Source organism: Chiloscyllium plagiosum, unplaced genomic scaffold, assembly GCF_037043375.1.
Source record: "Chiloscyllium plagiosum isolate Xiang-an unplaced genomic scaffold, Cpla_swu_hap1 HiC_scaffold_35, whole genome shotgun sequence".
NCBI classification, from domain to species: Eukaryota; Metazoa; Chordata; class Chondrichthyes; order Orectolobiformes; family Hemiscylliidae; genus Chiloscyllium; species Chiloscyllium plagiosum.
The window spans coordinates 11,315,559-11,339,560 of NW_028270173.1; the positions used below are offsets into that span (position 1 = coordinate 11,315,559).

The 24,002-nt window shown below is 40.1% G+C and overlaps 2 protein-coding genes across 2 annotated transcripts in view; one reads left to right on the plus strand and one right to left on the minus strand.

Moving 5' to 3' along the window:
* Window positions 1-11,138, plus strand: part of LOC122541467 (uncharacterized) — a 17,571-nt gene extending 6,433 nt beyond the window's left edge. Inside the window, exon 3 of the mRNA XM_087978696.1 lies at window positions 10,833-11,138. The gene's annotated coding sequence lies outside the window, so the exon portion shown is untranslated. The remainder of the gene's footprint in view (window positions 1-10,832) is intronic.
* LOC122541429 (carnitine O-acetyltransferase-like) overlaps window positions 1,840-24,002 on the minus strand; it is a 46,040-nt gene continuing 23,877 nt past the window's right edge. Inside the window, exons 7-14 of the mRNA XM_043678194.2 lie at window positions 23,719-23,897; window positions 20,276-20,376; window positions 17,940-18,059; window positions 15,644-15,766; window positions 12,764-12,899; window positions 11,751-11,813; window positions 10,844-10,981; window positions 1,840-7,829 (exon numbers count right to left, since the gene is read on the minus strand). Coding sequence (XP_043534129.1) covers window positions 7,614-7,829; window positions 10,844-10,981; window positions 11,751-11,813; window positions 12,764-12,899; window positions 15,644-15,766; window positions 17,940-18,059; window positions 20,276-20,376; window positions 23,719-23,897 — 1,076 coding nt within the window. The 3' untranslated portion in view covers window positions 1,840-7,613. The remainder of the gene's footprint in view (window positions 7,830-10,843; window positions 10,982-11,750; window positions 11,814-12,763; window positions 12,900-15,643; window positions 15,767-17,939; window positions 18,060-20,275; window positions 20,377-23,718; window positions 23,898-24,002) is intronic.

Genomic DNA, 24,002 nt, shown 5'->3' on the forward strand with positions numbered 1-24,002 from the left:
AATGGGCTGAGGAGTTTAATATGGATAAATGCAAGGTAAAACAAACAAGGACTGGACTTGTACAATTAATGGTAGGGCCCTGAGTAGAGTTGTCAAACAGAGAGACCTAGGGGTTCAAATGCATTACTCTTTGAAAGTTCCATCACAGGGCGACAGAGTGCTTAAGAAGGCATTTAGCATGCTTACCTTCATTGCTCGGACAATGGAGTCTAGGAGTTGGAACATCATGTTGAGGTTGTACAGAACATTGGTGAGACCAATTTTGGAGTACTGTGTACAGTTCTGGTTGCTGTGCTATAGGAAGGACATTATCCAATTGGAAAGAGTTCTGAAAAGACTTCATGGGATGTTGCCAGGATTGGAGGGTTTGAATTATAAGCATAGCTGGGACTTCTTTCACTAGAGCGTAGGAGGTTAGGGGACCTAATTGGAAGTTTATGAAATCATGAGGAGCATGGATAGGTGAATAGCAACAATCCTCGGATTGGTGAGTTCAAAACTAGGGTGCACATTTTAAAGGTGAGAGGTGAAATATTTACAAAGCACCTGAAGAGCAACCTTTTTTTTACATCGAGGCTAATTCATATGTGGAATGAACTGTCAGAGGGAGTGGTAGATGCAGATATGTTACAATATTTAAAAGACATTTGGACAGGTACATAAATAGAAAGGTTTAGAGGGATATGGACTAAATGCAGCTAAGTGGGGGACTATTTAGTTTGAGAAACTTGATCAGTACGGATAACTTAGACGGAAAGGTCTGGTTCCATACTGTGTGACTCTGACTGTACAGAATCTGTGGAATTCTTTCCTACAGAGGACTATCAAGGCTGGGTTGTTAATTCTATTCAAAGCTGAGGTAAACAGATTCTTAGTCAGTAACAGAATCAAGAACTGTAGGAAAAATGCAGGAAAGTGAAGAAGATTATCAGATCAGCAATGATCTCAATGAATGACAGGCAGACTTGTTGGGCTGAATGTTCCACTTCTGATTCTACATCTTCTGGTCATTTGTTGGAGATCTAAAATGTAAGTAGAGAGCACGAGGGAAGCTCAGCAGGACTGACAGCATTGGTGGAGAGGGAAACAGAATTAACCTGAGTTTTATGATGATTTTGTTTGGAAGTGTTTGCTTTCTGGGAAATTTGAGGTGAGTGATGAGTGCCGTGGCCAAGTGATCTTGTAGAAGCATGCAAGGAACAAGACTCAATTAATTCCAAAGTGAAGTCCTGATGGCTGAGATGGTGTGTGAGTTAGTCTGAATGCAGCCATGTTGTGAGGCTGTTGGATGACCAGTGCCCACTTGCTGGGAGAGCTCAGTGTCCAGTGTGTGCAGGGATGTGGTGGTGAAGATGCAACTGTCTGAAAGTCCGGAGAAGCAAATGGTGAGCTGTTAACCACTCTACATTTCATGATGGGAATTGGAACTATCTAGTTTCATGGGGAACAAGAGGATAATTGGAAGTTTTGTAGGAGTAAGACAGATTTAGCTAATGATGAGATACAAACAATTGAATATACAGTGATTGCTGATCAGCTGGATTCAGAATTTACCGCTTAAAGTTTGAGAAAAGTGGAGATTTTATTTCCTCAACTTAGGAAAAAAAAGAGATTTCCTAAGGCCAGCTATATTTTTCAACTTTCTCATCATTACAGGGGCTTATCAAGGAAGAAGAAAATTCACATTGAGTCCAATATCACTCTTCTAAGGGTCTCTGACCACCACATTTAGTCCATGCATTTAAACTACCTTCATGTGGTGCCTTTCACAACCACACGATCTCTGAAATTGTTTCACAGCCAATTAAGTATTTTAAGTGTAATGACTTGAAGCGTAAACACAATAACCAATTTAATTCACAGTGAAATGATATTGTACAGAAAATATACTTTTTTGATGTTGACTGGGAGTTTGTCTCCCTCAAAACAATATTAAATAATATTTTACATAGTCCTAAAGCATCACTCCAGGACATTATGAAACAGCAGTATTGAGATTCACAGGCAATGTTAGGTCAGGTGTCCAAAAGTTATGAAATACATAGTTTTAAGGATTATCTTAAAGGAGATATGCGATAGAGAGGCATGGGGAGAAAAATTCAGAGCTTGGGACCTGTACTGAAAACAGGAAGTAAATTCAGAAAATTCTGGAAATATCCATCAGTTTTACCAGTTCTTACAAAAAAAATTATTTCTGGTTAAAGACTTGTCAAAGTGTTATTGGCCTTAAACTTTAGCTCTGTTTCCAGCCAAAATCTGCTGAGTATTCCAGCATTTATTTAACTGTCTGCTACATTCCTAAATATTGTTGAGACCTTTTCACATCCACCGAAGAGGGCAGGTGAGGCCTTAGTTGAAAGACTCCTATGGAAAATGGTACCTCTAGCAGTGTAGCATTCCATTGGTGTCAGATTCGAATGTCTGCCTGGTTTTTGTGCTCAAGCCTCAGCATTAGGGTTCAAACCCAAAATCCTGTTTCCCCCTGAATACTTTCACTCAAATCTTATAATCTTAACTATGCTCTCATTTGATTTGATTGTACCCATGTACTATTTAACTTTTATAACTCCTGGGTTCATCTGAAACTTTTAAGTGACTTCATTCACCAGGTAATAATCTGGAAGGGTAGGTTTGTCATATGGTCAACTGTTGTCCTATAACATTCTACAATCACCAGAAACAAACGTTTGCTTTCAATTGTTCTTGGGCTCTTTTTCCTGTTACTTTTTACTTGTTACATTGTGTACAGTTGTTAACAGGCTGTTGATTCTATTAAAACTTCATATTTGGGAAAACACAGCAGTAAAGGAAAACTATTCTCTAAGTAAATAAATATTTAGAGGCAATCAATTTAACATCATTCGTAAAAGAGATAGAAGGAAGATATAGGGAAATGTCAGCGAGCTGTTGTGATTTAGAATATTATAGGCAAAAAAGTGATGGAAACAGATTCCAAAATAATTTTAAAAGGTGGATGTTTGCTACTGGTGCCACGAGACAGGTGAGGAACAGTCAGCTTAACATGTGGCTGCAAGGCAGGTGCAGGACGTAGGGCTTCAGATACTTGGACCATTGGGATGACTTCTGGGGAAGGTGGGACCTGTACATGAAGGGCGGGTTGCACCTGAACTGGAAGGGTACAAATGTCCTGGGTGGGAGATTTGTTTGCATGATTCGGGAGAGTTTAAACTAGTTTGGCAAGTTAGCGGGAACCAGAGTTACATATCTGAGAGGGGGGTAGTTGTAGATGGGCAGTCACAGGATGTAATGAATCTATCAGGAAGGTTTCTCTCGTGATGAAACAAAGTGTGTCTGCTTTAACGCAAGGAGTCTCAGAAATAAGAGTGATGAACTTAGACCATGGATCAGTACTTGGGACTATGATGTTGTGGCCATAACGGGGACATGGGTTTTACAGGGGCAGGAATGGTTGCTAGATGTTCCAGGGTTTAGAACATTTAAAAAGAACAGGGAGGGTGGAAAAAGAGGAGGGCGTGTAGCATTGCTAATCAGAGAGTGCATTACAGCTTCAGAAATGAAGGTTGTTGAGGAAGGTTTGCCTACTGAGTCAGTATGGGTAGAAGTTAGGAACAACAAGGGAGCAGCCACCTCATTGGGGGTTTTCTACAGACCCCCCTAATAGCAGTAGGGAGATTGAAGAATTGATAGGCCGGGGATTTTGGAAAAATGCAGATGTAGCAGGGTTGTTGTTATGGGTGACTTCAACTTTCCCAATATTGACTGAAACCTCCTTGGTGCAGATGGTTTGGATGGAGCCGTTTTTGTCAGGTATGTTCAGGAGGGTATCCTTACTCAGTATGTAGACAGGCTGACAAGAGGAGAGGCCATTTTGAATTTGGTGTTCAGCAATGAGCCAGGACAGGTGTCAGATCTCGTGATGGGAGAACACTTTGGTACAGTGACCACACTGCCTCACATTTGCCATAGCCTTGGAGAGTGAAAGGAGCAGCTACCAAGGAAAGATGTTTAATTGGGGAATAGGAAATTATGACGCTATTACAATTGGGAAGTACAGATTGGGAGCAATTGTTCCACAGAAAGGGCACAGCAGACATGTGGAGACTGTTTAAGGAGCAGTTGTTGTGAGTGATGCACAAATTTGTTCCTCGGAGACAGGTAAAAAGGGTAAGATTAAGGATCCTTGGATGACGAAAACAGAGGAGCTTCTCATCAAAAGGAAGAAGGCAGCCTCCGTAAGGTAGAGGAAGCAAGGATCTAGTACAGCTTTAGAGGATTACAGGCTTACTAGAAGGGAGCTCAAACATGGAGTGAGGAGAGCCAGGAGGGGGTACTAAAAAAGCTTGACAGGAAGGATTAAGGAGAACCCAAAGGCGTTTTACTCATACGTGATGAATAAGAGAATAATCGGGGAGAAGGTAGGGCTGGTCAGGGATGGTGTAGGGAACTTGTGTGTGGAGTCTGAGCAGATGGGGGAAGCCCTTAATGAGTTTTTTGCTTCGGTTTTTACGAAGGAAAGGGACCTTGTTGTGAATGAGAACTTTGAGGAGCTGGGATACAGGCTTGACATGAAGTTGATGTGCTGGAAATTTCGACAAACATTAAGATTGATAAGTCCCCAGGGCCAGACCAGATTTATCCTAGATTGCTCCAGGAAGCAAAAAAGGAGGTTGCTAAGCCACTGGTGAAGATCTTTGCTTCCTCACTCTCCATGGGAGCCGTACCAGAGGGAAGCGAATGTTGTTCCTCGTTTCAAGAAGTGGAATAGGGAAATCCCTGGCAATTACAGACCAGTCAGTCTACTTCTGCGGTCAGCAAGGTTTTGGAAAGAATTCTGAGGAAGAGGATTTATGACTATTTGGAAAAGCATAGCAGTCAGCATGGCTTTGTGAGGGGCAGGTCATGTCTCAAAAATCTTATTGAGTTTTTTGAGGAGGTGACAAGACAGGTTGACAAAGGTCGAGTAGTGGATGTGGTGTATATGGACTTCAGAAAGGCATTTGATAAGGTTCATAATGGTAGGCTCATTCATAAAGTCAGCAGGTATGGGATACAGGGAGATTTGGCTATCTGGAGTCAGACTTGGTTGGCTGACAGAAGGCAGAGAGTGGTTGTAGATGGAAAGTATTCTGCTAATGGTGAATGGTGTCCCGCAGGGCTCTGTTCTTGGGCCTCTGCTCTTTGTAGTCTTTATAAATGACTTGGATGAGGAGGTTGAAGGCTGGGTTAGTAAATTTGTCAATGACACAAAGGTTGGAGGTGCCGTTGATGGTATTGATGGCTATTGCAGGCTGCAGCGTGACATAGACAGGATGTAAAACACTGGCTGAGAAATGGCAGATGAAGTTCAACCTGGATAAATGCAAAGTGACACATGTTGGAAGGTCGAACTTGAACGGTGAATATTGGATTAAAGACAGGATTCTTGGTAGCGTGGAGGAACAAAGCAATCTTGGTGTTCAAGTGCATAGATCCCTCAAAGTTGCCACCCAAGTGGATAGGGTTGTTAAGAAAGCATATGTTAAGAAACCTGTTGGTTTTCATTAACAGGGTATCGAGTTTAAGAGCTGCGAGGTTTTGCTACAGCTCTACAAGTCCCTGGTGAGACCACACTTGGAATATTGTATCCTGTTCTACTGTAGGAAAGATACAGAGGCTTTGGAGAGGGTGCAAAGAAGGTTTACCAGGATGCTGCCTGGACTAGAGGGCTTGTCTTATGTGAAGAGAGGCTGACTAAGCTTGGACTTTTCTCTCGAGAGAGAGAGAAGGAGGAAGAGAGGTGACCTGATCGAGGTATACAAGGTAGTGAGAGGCATGGATAGAGTCAATAGTCAGAGACTTTTCCCCAGAGCAGGATTGACTGGCACGAGGGGTCATAGTTTTAAGGTGTTAGGAGGAAGGTGTAGAGGAGATGTCAGAGGTAGGTTCTTTACGCAGAGAGTTGTGAATGCATGGAATGCTTTGCCAGCAGTGGTGGTGGAAGCAGAGTCATTAGGGACATTTAAGTGACTGCTGGACATGCACATGGATAGCAGTGAATTGAGAAGAGCGTAGGTTAGGTTATTTTATTTTAGATTAGGAATAATCCTCAGCACAGCATTGTGGGCCGAAGGGCCTGTTCTGTGCTGTACGTTTCTATGTTCTGTGCTTATTGCTAGGTACGTCAGCATTTATTGCCCATTCCTAATTGTCTTTAAGGTGTCTGAAATGGCAAATTTTGCAGGTTTATGGAAAAATGGAGCATGGTGTTGGACTCATCTGAACTGCCCTTTCATAGGCCAACAAAAGGATAAAGGGATGAATGGTCTCTTTGTGGTGTCGGTGTGCATAAAAGCTGATGCAAACACTGAATAAGGATCAACAGCAAACTTGAGTGGGAAGTTGTGAATGTCCTCCACAGAGAGCCATAACAATGCGTAGTGCTAACTATTACAGCAATTAAAAATAAAGACCTTTTCCTGCTGAATCTACATGTATTTGTTCAAGATAGAACAAACTTACAATCTTGTAGATGGATGCCAAGCTCAAGTTACCTCACTCTTCTCAATTCACATTTGCAATAGACTACAGCAACTGCATGAAAAATAGATACTAAGAAATGCAGTTGAGAAAAAAAATTGAAATAATTATTTATTTAAAATGTTCGTTGCACCTTATCACCTTTTATCAATAGTAGTAGTGTTCATAACACTGGCATGAACCAACATGTGTACAGCCATGTGTCCAAGTATCTGCATGAGAAATATATTTCAAAATCACTCATTGTTTCTGAACAAACATTCCATTTTAAAGGATGGTGACTATTTATCACCTTCTTTGGGATCAAGCTTCAAACCTAACCCACATACTCAGGATGAACTTCTCAGTGACTGTATGACCAAACTCTATGGTACTGACGCTGACAAATTCTGATCCCGTCTTGGGGGTTTCATGTACAAACACACAGAAATGTTACCGCAAACAAAATGTGAAATGTGAGGCGGGGTGGTGGGGGTGTGGGGGCGGTGGTCTTAGGGTTGGTAGGTGGAACACAATAAATCACAGATTAGTGTTTATGTTCTTCAGGTCTTCACTGTACCACATGGTTAGATTTTGGGATGAGAGGCAATCATAGAGTGCACAACGTGTGCATGAAGATAGCAAAAGATGAGTAATTGGATTTATCAGATAGCTGTAACAGTTTTCTATTTTCTGCATACATTGACCTATGTAGAAATCAATTCATGTACCAGGGAAGGTGTCCATCATTAATTATGTAACGGAAGGGCATTCAGCAGAAATAATAAATGAAGCCCATCTCTTACATTCACAAAAACACATCGCATTGTAACATTACTGTAAACACAAGACACGTGTATATTATATCAGACAAATGTCAAATTTGAGTCTCATTAAACACATTTTGAGAACAACGAGCTTTAAAACTTGACCTTTAAAAATGTACTGAAAGTATATTCTTGTGCCTCCTAGCATCTTGCAACTAGGTATTAAGATTGGTACTGACTAACAATTCAGTTAGTATTTGGATCAAATGACCATCTGCCTCAACCAAGCAACACTTTTGAAGATGACTTCACAATAGACAATATGCCTTCTTCCTTGTCCAGGAGAATGACTTTTCCTTCCAGACCCGCCTATGCAGCCTGACCAGATGTCTGTAAAACTAAGTTCTGTATGTCTGATAAAGCTATCTCCAGAGATTTTGAAAATGATTCTGCATTAGTCTCTTCACAGCAGTTGAAGGCAGAGACAGAGAAATTGATGTGATCTTCTAAGGGATTGTACCAGACACCATATCCATCTGGCACCATGGGACCAAAGCACATCACGCAGTCTGCTCTGGCAGCCACCTAGATAGGCAAAAAAAATTTAACATTAAGACCAATCTTCCAACATCAAAATATATAACATATGCATAGCATCAAAAATAAACCCCATTTCTGCCAGGTTACTATTTTGGAATTACATGCCCAGGGAAAGGTAAATCACATTTCCATCACCAAACCATCCACATAGCTTTACTCCATAACATGTACATCAGAAAATGGGGCTTAGATCAATGTGTCTGACCCCAGATGGCTGCAGAAGCTGACAAGATGAATCAAAGTGCAATTGCAGTTGATTCAGCAAATTCGATCACCCAAAGCCCTTTTGAGGATCAAGGGTGACTGATATGAGGTGCGTTAGCTAAGTGTGGTTTCCAAGATGCCAAAAGAATGGAAGTGCACAGCTCAATATACCAATACTGTTTCTGCTCATTGAATTGCATTGACCGGTCTGTCTGTGAGGCAATTCTGCAGGAGAGATGCTAAATCTTACCATTACTTGCATGTTCCAGAGGCTAATGTGGGTCACTAGACTCAAAATATTTAACTCTATTTTTCTCCCTACAGATGCTGCCATATCTGCTGAGTTTTTGCAGCACTTTCAATTTTTGTTTTAGACCACCAGCAATTCTTTATTTTACTTTTATGCTAATGAGGATTAGCTAGTCCTCCCAATACATTTGTTAATATTCCATCTACCACCAACTTACTGCAGCTACAAGAGATTAGAGACTGAGAATTTTGCAGCAAAAACCTCATCTGCTATCACCCTCAAGTCTGAGTTGTCTACAAAGTAAGTCAGAAGTGATCATAAGAAATAGGACCAAGAATAGGACCATTTGGCCCCTGCTCTGCCATACAACAGGATCAAGTGAGATCCAATATTCCTTATGTCCACTTTTCTGCATTTTCCCTGTAATCCTTGATTCCTGTATTGATCAAGAATCCATCTCAGCCTTAAATATGCACAAGGCCTCTGCCTCCGCTGCTCTCTGTGGCAAGGAGCTCCAAAGGCTCTTCATTCTGAAGTAAGAAATCCCACATCATGTCAGTTTTAAATTGGCATCCCTTTATTCTGAGACCGTGGCCTCTGGTCCTAGATTCTCCTATGAGGGGAAACATCTTCTTAGCATTTACCCTGCCAAGGCCCTGAAGAATTCCAAATGTTTCAATGAGATCACTTCTCATTCTTCTAACCTCCAGTGAGTAGAGTCCCAACCTATTAAGCCTTTGCTCATAAAACAATCCCTCTGTACCGGGATCATCCTAATGATTAGATTAGATTCCCTTCGGTGTGGAAAAAGGCCCTTCGGCCCAACAAGTCCACAACAAACCTCCGAAGAGTAACCCACCCAGACTCATTTCCCTCTGACTAACACACCTAACACTATGGGCAATTTAGAGTGGCCAATTCACCTGACCTGCACCTGAGCGAGATGGAATACTATCTGCTTGCCTGCTAGATGAGTAAAACTCTAACAACATTCAACAAGCATCTTCCAGGACACCACCTTGATCAGCATCCAAAAAAACCAAGTTAAACCTTTACTTCCTCCACAACCATGGCAGCAATTTGTAGCATCCACAAGATGCAATGCAGCATCAGCACCTTCCAAACCAGGATTCTGATGCAGAGGAGGACAAAGTTAAAGAAAATCACACAACACCAGGTTATAGTCCAACAGGTTTATTTGGAAGCACTAGCTTTTGGAATGCTGCTCCTTCATCAGGTGGTTGATCACAATCACCTGATGAAGGAGCAGCGCTCCGAAAGCTAGTGCTTCCAAATAAACCTGTTGGACTTTAACCTGGCGTTGTGTGATTTTTAACTTTGTCCACTCCAGTCCAACACTGGTGTCTCTAAATCATGAGAAGGATAAAGGCAGCAAGTGCATAGAAACATTCCCACTTGTACATCCCCCCAGAAGTCATCCTGACTTGAATCCTATCACTGATGTTTCATTGTCACTGGGTCAAAATCCTGAAACTCTTTCTTACTGCACCGTTAGTGTACCTATACCAAATGAATTGAAGTGGCTCAAAAAGGCAATTCAGCAATGGCTTCTCTTTTTTTTCATATCCAGAAGTGCTCTTATACACAAAGCATCAGCACCTTCTCAAGGTCTATTAGAGATGGACAACAGATGCTGGTTTTTCCAGTGACACGCATCCCATGAAAAATATTGATGTAACTAACCTCTGCTGTCATCTCATTTTGCATTTCACAACAGAAAACAATACAATTTCAACCTAGTCTAGTGCTCAATAGTGTGCAAGAATATTCTATGTTAAGTTTTGGGGCTATTCATGAGCCAAATTTTTAAAAATCAAGCTGCATGTGTAATTGAACATTTGTTGCAAAGTTTTCTTCCACGATGTTTAATTTCAATGGTAATTTTAATTTTAACCATTGTATCAGAAAGCTTGATCTTGCAGTGGCGTAGCAATTTGTAAATGATCTTCCCTAATATTCTGCAAGTTTCCCTCTGGTTTTACAAGTGCCTACATTCTCCCAGACTTCATTTTCCTGAACTGACAAGCTATTACCACCCTAATTAGAGTGCTTAATCTGGGCTGACACTTAAAGGCTTTGCTGTTGGAAGTCCTTCTCAGTAATACAGCAGAGGGAGTTCGGCTTCGTTAAAGATGTTTGCTTTGGATGAGGTACTAAACTGTGGCTCCTCTTGGAAAATATTCAAGGGTGTTTATTTGGAGAAGAGTGGGTAGCAGCTACAGAGAGAGGTTTGGTTTGGTTTGGTTTTGATCTTCTGGAATTCTTTAGGTTTTAGAACAATCCCAGGAGATTGTAAGGTGTGAAACACAACCGGGCATTTAAAGAAAAAGAAAGAGAGTAAAATAGGTTCATGAAACTAGCAAGCAAAGTACTAGAATTTTACTGTTTGGAACATGGTAACAGGACACTTAGACAATGAGACAATGACACATATCTGGGAGTGACTGCTGTGCGGTAATGCCAATGACATTTCAGATGGCTATGGAAATGGAAATCATCATTCTCTGTTCCAGCTTGAACCTACCTGTCCTGTCGAGAGTCTCCAGTGTGTTGCCACAGCAAACGATGTGTCCATGAAGATCTCTGGTACACTCAGACCCTCTTCAATAGCCTGGAGCTTCAAGCCCAGCAAGTGTCTGTCAATTGCTAATCCTTTAAGTGCCTGTGAGTAAAACAAAATAAAATTATTATTGAAAGTTAAGCATTCTATTTAAATTACACAGATAGCTAATGACTGCCATCTGCTTTAATGATCCTGTCTAGTGTTCTATATAATTCAAGGCTTAGTAATATAGAAAATTTCAGAACTAGATTCTTAAGCTACAAATAGTCTTTAATATCCTCAGCATTTCTATTTCAACCACTACCTATATACCAATAGTAATGAATATAAATTCCTCTTGTGGCTTTCACTTGCCACAATAATAAGGGTTTCATACTTAGTTTCATGCTTCTGCACAGACTAACACCCCAGTGGAAATGTGAAAAGTAATTAATGTCTACATTACTGTACCTACTGAAATACCAAAATTATTAATAGTTCTTTCTGCCTTCCTCAACATTCCATTCTTCCTTATTGCTACTCATAAACTCCCTCAACAGAACCTTAACTGTCATTTTGAAAGGTTCACGTAATCCTTTCATACCCAATCTCAGATTCCTCAGATCTACAACTTTTGAGAATGTAAGCCTGCTTTCATTAATCCTTGACTTCCTTCTCCCACAGTTTGTAATCAACCCTTATCCCACTCAATTCTATTTGGAGATGTTTGTCAAAGAAACAATCTTTTCACGTCCAATAAATTAATTGAAATCACACTGACTGTTGGACCAAAGAAAATGCAACAAGGAAGTCCAAGCTCATGAACAGACCTACAGTGCAGCTTAATTCATGAAGAATAATGGTACAGGTTCTCCATACACCCTCTTACCATGTCAGTGTAAGCACTATGGCAATCAATAGCTTTTCCCAGTGCTGCTCTCTTCTGGTTTATCTATTATTAGAAGTGGAGAAAATCACATTATGATAATCTTGATAAATTTACACAAAGTAAACAAACAAGTTACTGCAGAAAAGGTTGGTTTGTGATCACATGTTTTGCAGCATGTTAAGATTAGAGGAGTTCCTTCCGTAATTAATGTCCATAATGTCAGATAGAACTGCATATGATCAATTTATCTTCACTAGATTACACCTTAAAAATAATATTCTCTGCTGGTCTCATTGCAATCAGACAGTGCAGACCGTGGTGAGAGTCAGTTCTGGGATTAGTGACTGAGGTTTCTCAGTGAGATTCAATGACTGGGTCAGTGAGAGAGAAACCCTCGTGAGGTTCTGCAACTGGGATCTGTGAGAGATTCCCCAATGACGGTCAGTGGGAGATACTCCCCAGCAAAGGTCAATGAGAGAGATTGCCAGCAAGAGTCAGTACTTGGGTCAGAGAATAATGTTTGCCAGCAAGAGTCAGTACCAGAGTGAGTAAGAAAGTTTCCCCATTGAGGGTCAGTGACTGGTGTTAGTGGCAGAGATTCCCAGTGAGGGTCAGTACTGGGCTCAATGAGTGATCATCCCCAGTCAGGGTTGGTGAGGGAATGACATTCCCCAGTGAGAGTCATCACTGGAATCAGCGAGTGAGTATCAGGGCCATAGAATCAAAATCGTTCGTGACAAGAGCTCCAAAGGAAAAGGTTCAGCTATTCCCAACAATAACCAAATGAACTGCAGATGCTGAAAATCCAAAACAAAAACAGAAATTGCTGGAAAAGCTCAGCAGGTCTGGCAGCATCTGTGAAGAGATAACAGAGTTAATGGTTTGGGTCCAGTCACCCTTCCTCAGAATCCAGTTCAAAAGCTATCAAGTTCCTATTGCTGATACCTGACCAGCTCAAATTAATTTCAGGGCTGGAGCACAACACATTTCTGTAAATTCTAGTGACAAAGTACCTCCTTTTCTGGGTCATCCATGCTTATCACAAACTCCAAGGAATCTGAAGATGATGATCGGATTACATCAGAGCGTCCTAAATGGAAGTTTCTCATTGAGACGCTCTCACATGTGGCACACAGTTCCTTGTACATCCTGAAAGTAGCAGTAAAGACCAATAAAAATAAGAGTAATAGGCATGGTTGAACAACAGCCAATTCTGTAACAAATCCAGAAAAGATGAATGCAAAGCAACGCTATTATTTTCAACTTGAAACCAAGATGATTTTGGGTTTACTATAAATTAAAACTGCATTCAATGCTGAGGGGAGTTGATATTACTGGACTATTCATGCAGAATGTTTGAGGGATAAAGTTTCAAATTCCACCACCAAGGCAGATAATTCAATAAAAAGCTGTAATCAAAAGCTCGCTTAACAGAGATCAAGTCACCCCTGTTGATTGTTAGGAAAACCTACTTTGTTCACTAATGTTGTTTAGGGAAGAAATTTGCCACTATTAGCTGGTTTGGCCAATGTGGGACTCCAATGTGATTGACTACTAACTGTTCTCTGCGTAATTAGGGACGGGCAAAAAATGCTGGCCTTGCCTGTGACGCCCACATTTCCTGAACTAACATTAAAAAGTCCTTTCCAACTGAATCCACATTTGCTTAACCACAATTGATATCCAAAAGTAAAAAATGATTTCCGAACACATCTTGGTACAACATGTGAGTTAATATGCAGCCTCAGTGTTTTAACTGTTTGAGCTGCTTGATGTTGTTATCAGACAGGAAGGCCTACTCTACCCTGAATGTACAGTGCAGAGAAATGTAGCCCCAAAGAATTTACTGTGCTTATAACCTGCCAACAGGCTCCTAAAGCCATAACATTTTAAACTGGCAAATGAGAATTCCCATAACGTGCTGGCAATTCAGATTATATTAATTTCTCATGAAAGGTCACTGATTTAGATGGTTTAGCTCATTTCTCTCTCCACAGTTAACAAAATGTGTGTTATCTGGACAGGAATGAAACACAACTCAAGGCACAGTCACATCCCTTAATCAACTGGACATCACAACTGATATGACGTTGGTTACATGCCTAGATATCAATACTTTAAACTAGCAATGGATGGACATAGCTGGGGAAAAGCCAAAAATGTTAGAAAAACCAGTCAAATGGATTGTCTGAAGCAGACAGATCAAAGCAGCAGTATCTACCAAAATGGAAATGGAAGTTGAACATCCACATTGAAACAAATTATTTATTCATCCCATTTCTAATGTGCGCTATTCTGGCCAGTGAGAATCCAAAATATACCCAGGTCATCACCACCCGTTTCAGAAAATGTTGAAAAGTTTACACTCCAACTATGATAGCAAGAAGAATAAAACTAAAAAGATTGAACAAGCCAGAGCTTTTTTTGTGCAAGGGAAGGCAAGTGTTACTTTGACAAAGAGCTTCCAGATTACAAAACAATTTGCTCGAGTTAACAAAAAAAGAGATGTTTATGTTTGAGCAGATGACCATAACTATGAGTTATAAATGCAAGATAATAAATCCAGCAGAAATTCAGAGTGACTTTTTTAACTAATAGAATGGTTAGAAAATGGACATCGCTATCAAAGACAGGAGTCGAGGTGAAGAACAGGGATGAATTTAACAGAGTTAAAAATCACACAACACCAGGTTATAGTCCAACAGGTTTATTTGGAAGCACTAGCTTTTGGAGCGCTGCTCCTTCATCAGGTGGTTATGGAGCAAGATTACATTGTCATGCAGTTAAAATGATATATTGATATATTTGTTCAATATATCAAAATATTATTTAAACTGCATGACACTGTAATCATTTGCTATAAATTCTGTGTCTTATGGTCCTGCTCCTCAACCATCTGATGAAGGAGTAGTGCTCTGAAAGCTAGTGGTTCCAAATAAACCTGTTGGACTATAACCTGGTGTTGTGTGATTTTTAACTTTGTCCACCCCAGTCCAACACTGACTCCTATACATCATGGAAATTAACAATGAGAGAGAAATGAATAGTGTTATAGTGATTAGTTAGATCAATTGGCTGGATGGTTGGTTTGTGATGCAGAATGATCCCAACAGCTTGTGTTCAATTCCCATACTGACTGAGCTTACCATCCTTCTCAACCTTTCCCCTTACCTGAGGTGTGATGGCCCTCAGGTTAAACCACCATCAGTTATTTTTTCTCTAATGAGAGAGCAGCCCTATGTTGCTGTGGAGCTATATAGACTTTACTTTTGGATATGCTGAAAGATAGGTGGAGAGGAGTGGAAGGAGGTATATACAGAGGCTGAATATCACCATAAACCTGTTGAAATGGAATGACCTCTTTCTAATTTTATATAGAAGAGGGATCACTGGTTGGCACAGTGTCATTATTTGACCTCAAGCAATTTTAATATATATCTGCCTCAGGATAGTGGAATGAAAACTTTGTGCTATTATGTACACCAAGCAAATTTATCATGTCGAGCATTCTCAGTCTCCTTGTTGAATGGCCTATAACTCCTAGATGTAAACATGAACATTATGCTTTTAAAAATGAAGCATTTCACCTTTGAATGGATGAAACTTCTATAAGGTCTTAAAAATTCCATCAAAATAATTCATACAAATGTAACATGTAAAGAGAAACAAAAAGGTCTCTGGAGAAGCCAATACAAGACACAATTAATCAGGAAGAAGTCAAGTGAAGGGTTTCAGTGCAGATCCTAAATGTCATCCAATTCCAATAGTATTTGTATCAACGTTAATTATCGAGCATATCAAAACTGTAACTGAACTCGTAATAGTTGTGTGAGATTAAATTCAACATCACCAAAATGACAGCTCGAAATGTTTTTTCCACCATAAGTGCATACCTAAAATATGCCAATTGTAGTGCCATCTGAACAAAGGAGTCTGGACTTATACCATGTAGTTTGGGGAAGTTCTTGCCAAAGTTCCTATAGGTGAAGCAGCTGATGTCCAAGTCGTTAACTAAACTGTAACAGAAGCACAATTTTAGCCAAGTCTTAATTTCACAATAATAACAACCTGCTCAGATTAGGATTAGGATGATACAACTAAAACCTCAGTTTCCATTGGAAAACAGTCCATGAAGAGATCCTTACATAGTTTCCATGCATTGTTGATGGAATTGTTCTACACATGACTTTCTGAATGTGCAAAGGTACAACACATTTTCGAAAAACACTTCTGGAATTTGCCAAGCGTGTCCTTTATCCATCTAAACATGCAGGCATGTACTTATCTATTTACTAAGGAGTTGATTACAAAAAATGGAGAAATCCACTCAGGTCAGTTACCAATCACAATAGCAAATATTGATCTTAAAGCAGCTTTCAAATTTTCATACATAATTCACTGCATCATAATGTTATAAAAGTATACATTGCATAAAGTTCCTGCATTCTGCACCATCTGTGATAAAATTTGCAAATGTTTATCCTCAAGTTTATGCTCAAACCCAACTGCATATCTTGGTTTGCAAAATTTATTTTTAAAATGTTCCTGAATGTACATAAGTGGTAACTTGGTGAAATTATGTTAATACAGCTGAAAATAGTTCATCACAGAAGAAAAGCATTTTTAGTCTTAGTATATATTTCACATCTGTGAATGTCCTAATTGTAAGTCACTGAAAATGAGCTTTTCTTTTAGAAAAATGTACAGAATTACTTGGTAGCTAAACTGCTGGTTTCTTAGTAAATAAGAAATAACATTTGGACTACAAGTGCCAGACCAAGACCATCACTAAATGGCAGAATCTAACCATCACTCCTTGACACTCAATACCATTACCAATGTTGAATCCTTCACTCCCAACGTCCTGGGGTTACCTCAACTTGGTTAGCAACATAAATATAGTGGCTAAATTGAACAGGTCAGAGGTGGGAAGTCTATGTCGAGTAGCTTGCCTACCGTTTACTGGGTGTTAGCCAGATTGTATACTTCATACTTGCTTGAATGAATGTACCACATAGTAGTCAAGAAACCAAGACCATCCAAGGAAAACAGCATACTTTCTACCACTTGCAACATTCACTGTCTCCATAACTGACACTCAGACATAGCAGTTTGTCTCATCTACAAGATGCACTGCAGCAATTTGCCAAGACTCCTTTGACAGTACCTTCCAAATCTGTGACCTCTGCCACTTAGAAGCATGAGAGTAGCCTAGTTACCAAATGATATTTTCCTCTCTGTAGCTGAACTCAGTCTCCAGTAACACTGTAAATGTAACTACACCACATGGACAATAGAAGCCCAAGATCAACTTCTCAGAGACAAATTGGGGCATGCAACAAGCGCTGGTCATGCCAATGACAGTCAACCTAATTTTGAATTGGAAAAAAATGTATTTCAATGTTTTTAAATGTACCCTTTCTCATTACACCCAAAAGAACCAGCTTATTTTTCCCTTGAGAGCCAGGAAATGGGACGATTTATGGGACTTCCCAACAGTGACCACTTCATCCTGAATCAATGGTGAATTTTATTGAACTGAATTCACACTTAAAACATTGCAACTTATTCGGAGAAAGTGAGGACTGCAGATGCTGGAGTGTCAGAGTCAAAATGTGTGGTACAGCAGGTCAGGCAGCATTTGAGGATCAGGAGAGTCAATATTTCAGGCATAAGCCCTTCATCAGGAATGTGAAAGGGCTTATGCCTGAAATGTAAACTCTCTGGTTCCTTGGATGCTGCCTGACCTGCTGCTTTCCCAGCTCCACAACTTGTAAATTTTGCAATTTATTGCACTGGTTTGGTTGATTTCAAGCTAACAGCTTTAAAAACAGAAGTGAAACCAAGTTAAAATTCTACCTAACCAATTCTGGGCAGACGTCCCAAGGGTGGGATTTCCACAAAGCATGGCAAAACTGTAAACATGTTTTCTATAGACACAGTTACAATTTCACTGTAGATACACAGGATAAGTCTCCTCATTTTGAAGGTATGTGTTCATTCAGGATTGTCTTGACCCCACTGACTGGGTTGGAAGGAAACTGTTATCTAAGAGAAGGAATATGAAACATAGATCAAGTGTCATAAACCAAGAGCTGAATCACAGGTAATAGACACAAACAATTTTCACATTCCTTTCATCCAATCTTGTAAATACCCAAAGACATCACTGGTAGATAGAGTACTCACATGTCCAGGTTCTGTTTGGCATGCTCAATATCTCTCTTAATCTCTGGAGTGATGTAAAAATAAAGCTTCTTTGGTAAAGGCAGTGGAATCATGGGAGTTCGAATTGTATCTGGGTCCTTACTATAAATGCAATACTTTAATTAGATGTTTTATTGTTTATAAACAAGAGCATTGATTTACAAAACAAAAGTCAATCACTTTTGAAGGTCAAGTAATTTACAAAGTTAATGCTTATTATTAGTCATACTCAGTACCTCATTCCCCAAGTCAGCCTGTAATTGGGAACTGGTTACAGTTTCTGTTCTCATCGTCAGTGGATGTGTTCATCCAATTCAGTGGGAGATGGAACTCATCCTGTTACTTGCCTACTACAGGTTCTGACCCAAATCTCTCATTTTTGACTTTTGGATCCAGTGTTCCATCCCTTCTCATTACCTCTGCCAAACCATTGCCCGGGGGCTTAAACATAGAATCTCCTATTTGGGGATGCTGAGACTAATTGTGAAACAATTAAAACCACATGTAGTGTTTACCACCTCTTTCTTCCGTAAATCAATGATTTTTATTTACCAGATTAAACTGACATCCAAAAACAACTTGAATGAAAATATCACAATTTTTCCATTACGTCACTTCTGACTAAATGTGAGATCTGTTTACTGGCAATGCTGCATAAAACAGCTTGGGATTGGTCAGTATGTCAGCAGATTGAATGGAATTATATGTGTCAAATTAGAAACAGTTGGAGAAAATCTGGATCCCACTTATGCTCATTTTTGCATTTCATATTATTCAGAAATGAGTATACATATCTCATGCTATTGAAAAATGATTAAAAGGTTATTTAATATATGCTGACAGGGATTAGGCTGTGTCAGTTGTGGCTCAGTTTTTAGTACTCTTACTTCTAAGTCAGGTGGTTGAAAGCTCAAATCCCATTCTAGGGCCCAAGCATGAAGGTTAATGCTGCCATTTCAGTGCAATATTTTGGGAATACTACACTGTTAGAGATACTTCTTTTTATTGAGACTTAAATCAAGGATCTACCTGACCTACTAGGTAGACATAAAGGATCCCACGGATCTATTTCAAGAAGGTGAGGTGAATTATCCCTAGATTCCGTTGATGTCTATCTCTCCACTAGCATCACCAAGCACAGATTATCTGGTAAAATCACGTTGCTGTTTGTGGGATCTTGCTTTGAACAACTTGGTTTCTACAAATTCTTCACAGTAACAGTGACTAAAATTCAAAACTATTTCATTGACTGTAAAACATTTTGGGTTATCCTGTGATCATGAATGGTACTACATAAATACAAATCTTTCTTCCTGCTTCATAAACTAATGATATATGCCAAAGATGTTCATACATGGATGAAATGTAGGTTTTTTATATTACTCCCAATGCTATGCATTTTAGGTATTATGCTTTATATAAGTTTGGATGGGCTTTGGGCAAGCAAGGAGTTAACTGCCGGTCCAATGACTAGCTCTTTGCATACATTGGATTAGACATAAATAGTCATTCTATCTGCATACTTCTGTTTGTATTACTAAAGACTTAATGTAAAGTACAATATAAACCCAGTAAGATGTTTTCATGCTAACATTCTTTATTGTAGTTTGGATTGTAGCTATTGATAAAGTATTGATGGCCTTTTGATAAAACTTTGAATGGAATATCAATCTTATTGAGATTGCTATAAATACCGCTGCTTTTACCGAATATGGGAGATTTCCTGTATTCTGGAGTTAAAGAGTGATTGAAAAGTACTCTCTGAAAGGGTCTAGTACATAATTATAAAGGTTCACAGGAGAAAGCAGGTCAAAGAAGAAAGAAACAGAAGAAGGAAATCAGATCAGATCACAGTTAGTGTTAGTCTGTGTTCAAGATGCTCTAGAGAGAAAAGGCCATGTGTAACTTGTAAAATATCACCTAGTTGTGAAGCATTGCTTTGTTACTTAATAAATCCTCTTAATCTATTCCACCAAAATTATGGTCTGCCAGCTTTTTATTTGTCTGAACCCTAATAAAGATTTGAGAAATTTACAGAGCTTTAACCATGATATTTCTCTGTTGCTATCCTGATGGAGCCCTTAACCCCATTTGGCAGAAGTTAACTTCTCTATTTTAATAGCAGGAAGAAATAAACACACAGTATTCATGTCACCAGTATCAACAGTAACTGTCAGTCTTCTGTATTGAGATTATCTCAAAAGCTGGAGAAAGTATAGATAAAGGAGGATAAAAATAAGGACGTACAGTATTTAGAATGGAAACAACCTTAACCAAAACAAAAAGGATTTTACTTTGTACTATATGCATTTTCTTACCAATAATCGAGAACATGGTCCAATATGGTGGCAATGGGTGGGCCTTCTGCAGAAGACTGTTCATATATAACACCACATGATCCATCCTCACCAACAATGAACTGTAACACAAAGAGATACACATAGATAGCCAGATACAAGTGCTCACATACAAGGACTATTGCAGATCCAGCTGAATGAATTTTGCATTAATGCATGAAACATTCCAGGTGCAACTTGATGACTTAATCGAGTGAACCCTGAGAAGAGTATAAAGGCAGTAGGAGTATACTTAAGAGGGAAATCAGAAGAGCAAAAAGGGGACATGAAATAACTTTGGCAAATAGAATTAAGGACAAAAGGGTAACTAGGAAGAGAATAGGGCCCCTCAAAGACGAGTAAGGTGGCCTTTGTGTGGAGCCACAGGAGATGGGGCAGATACTGGACGAGTATTTTGCATCAGTATTTACTGTGGAAAAGGATATGGAAGATATAGACTGTAGGGAAATAGATGGTGACACCTTGCAAAATGTCAATATTACAGAGGAGGAAGTGCTGGATGTCTTAAAACACATAAAGGTGGATAAATTCCCAGGACCTGATCAGGTGTACCCTAGAACTCTGTCGGAAGCTATAGAAGAGATTGCTGGGCCTTTTGCTGAGATATTTGTATCATCGATAGTTACAGGTGAGGTGCTGGAAGACTGGAGGTTGGCTAACGTGGTGCCACTCTTTAAGGGTGGCAAAGACAAGCCAGGGAACTATAGACCAGTGAGCCTGACATCAGTGGTGAGCAAGTTGTTGGAGGGAATCCTGAGGGACAGGATGTACATGTATTTGGAAAGGCAAGGACTGATTAGGGATAGTCAACATGGGTTTTTGTGTGGGAAATCATGTCTCACAAACTTGATTGAGTTTTTTGAAGAAGTAACAAAGAAGATTGATGAGGGCAGAGCGGTAGATGTGATCTATATGGACTTCAGTAAGGTGTTCGACAAGGTTCCCCATGGGAGACTGGTTAGCAAGGTTAGATCTCACGGAATAAAGGAAGAACTAGCCATTTGGATACAGAACTGGTTCAAAGGTAGAAAACAGAGGGTGGTGGTGGAGGGTTGTTTTTCAGACTGGAGGCCTGTGACCAGTGGAGTGCCTCAAGGATTGGTGCTGGGTCCTATACTTTTTGTCATTTACATAAATGATTTGGATGCGAGCATAAGAGGTACAGATAGTAAGTTTGTAGCTGACACCAAAATTGGAGGTGTAGTGGACAGCGAAGAAGGTTACCTCAGATTACAATAGGATCTTGACCAGATGGGCCAATGGGCTGAGAAGTGGCAGATGGAGTTTAATTCAGATAAATGCGAGGTGCTGCATTTTGGGAAAGCAAATCTTAGCAAAACTTATACACTTAATGGTAAGGTCCCAGAGAGTGTTGCTGAACAAAGAGACCTTGGAGTGCAGGTTCATAGCTCCTTGAAAGTGGAGTCGCAGGTAGAAAGGATAGTGAAGAAGGTGTTTGGTATGCTTTCTTTTATTGGTCAGAGTACTGAGTACAGGAGTTGGGAGGTCATGTTGCAGATGTACAGGACATTGGTTAGGCAACTTTTGAATTATTGCGTGCAATTTTGGTCTTCTTCCTATCAGAAAGATGTTGTGAAACTTGAAAGGGTTCAGAAAAGATTTACAAGGATGTTGCCAGGGTTGGAGGATTTGAGCTGTAGGGAGAGGCTGAACAGGCTGGGGCTGTTTTCCTGGAGCGTCAGAGGCTAAGGGGTGACCTTATAGAGGTTTACAAAATTATGAGGGATAGGATAAATAGACAAAGTTTTTCCCTGGGGTCGGGGAGTCCAGAACTAGAGGGCATAGGTTTAAAATGAGAGGGGAAAGATATAAAAGGGACATAAGGGGCAACTTTTTCATGCATAGGGTGGTATGTGTATGGAATGAGCTGCCAGAGGAAGTGGTGGAGGCCAGTATAATTGCAACATTTAAAAGGCATTTGGATGGGTATATGAATTGGAAAGGTTTGGAGGGTTATGGGTGGGGTGCTGGCAGGTGGGACTAGATTGAGTTGGGATATTTGGTCGACATGGACGGTTTGGACCAAAGGGTCTGTCTCCATGCTGTACATCTCTATGACTCTAATTTACGTCTGCTATCATAAGGAGAGAAGAGCCAAGTTGCTTCTTCTTCACAGTAGATATCTCCCTGATTCTAACAACATGGTTATGTAGATTGTCTTTTGTAATCATGGCAAAATTATGTCAATTCTGATTGCAAAGTTTGTTACAAAGTGCCAGTTATTTGCCCCCAATGGTCCACTTCAGTCTCAGCCAGATATCTCCCTGCTCCAGTCAATGAAGAAATCATTTTTTTTAGAATTCTTACTACTTATTAAGATGTAAGCATCAAATGCAAGGCGAGCACATTTTACTTTTCCCTATCAGTGCTGTTACAAAGGGAGTTTCAGATTGTTTTCTCTGGTGAAGGACTGGTGATACAAGGAGGTAGAGGTACCAAATTGGAAGGTGCTATTGAAGGAGCCTGGGTAAGTTCATAGAATCCTTTCAGTGTGGAAACAAGCCATTTAGCCCAGCAAGTCCACACAGCTCCTCTGAAAAGAATCCTACCCAGATCCCTTCCCTGACACTATTATTCTCAATTTAATCCTGACTAATGCACCTAACCTACACATCCTGAACACTACGGACATTTGAGGGCGGCCAGTTCATCAAACCTGCAAATCTTTGGATTGTGGGTGGAGAATGTGCAAACTCCACGCGGACAGTCTGCCAGAGGCTGGAATTGAACCCGGGTTCCTGGTGGCGTGAGGCAGCAGTGCTAACTGCTAAGCCACCGTGTTGTCCCATTTATTTTATTAATGGTACAACCACTGTGTACCAATGAAGGATGATAGGACACCTTAAAAAGGTATTGGATAGGATGCCAAATAAGTGGCTTGCTTTGCCTTGGGTGGTTTTGAGCATCGTCAGCATTTTCAGAGCTGCATCTATCTGTGCAGGCAGGTTGTATACCATTTTATTACTAAGTTGTCCTGTGAGGAATCAGGAGGTGAATTACTGGTCACAGGTTTCCCAGTCTCTAAGGTAACACAAACTATATGCCCCAGCACCAGACTCATTGTGTTGAATTTGTGCATTTGGTGAAAATCATGTGCATGGCAGAGGAACCAAAATCTGTCAGCAGGGAAAGGTCAAAGAGACAGCATTCATTTATGTACTCCTCAGGCATGAACCAACCATGTAAATTTAACTTATTTCATACAAAAACACTATTGAGTTCTCGCAGTATACATCTTTCAATGGAATTTGGTACTTTTAACACTCTGGAAACAGTGAGACATTTGGATGCTCAAAGCACTCTTACTATGGTACTGAGTAAATGCATCTCTCACATCACGAAGTGCTATATTGAGTTCAGCAAGCTGTCTCAGTGCCTCCTACCTGCAGAGTTTTGTCAAACCATCGGTTGCCACTGTTTGAGTAGCTCCCTCCTCCATGCAACATCTGAGCTGCCATGCGGCTTGTGTACTTCTCCTCTGAGATCTTCAGGACTGGAGAATCTAGACACACTGTGAAAATGCTCTTCTGAATGGCCCGTACAGATTCTCTGTTCAGTTTGTCTGAGGGTGACATCATAGTAAAGAGTATAAGCATTATTAAAAGGAAGAAGAAAAACATGAAGAGGCCATTCAGCCATCTGAGCTTGTTCCTGTATTTAGCCAGAT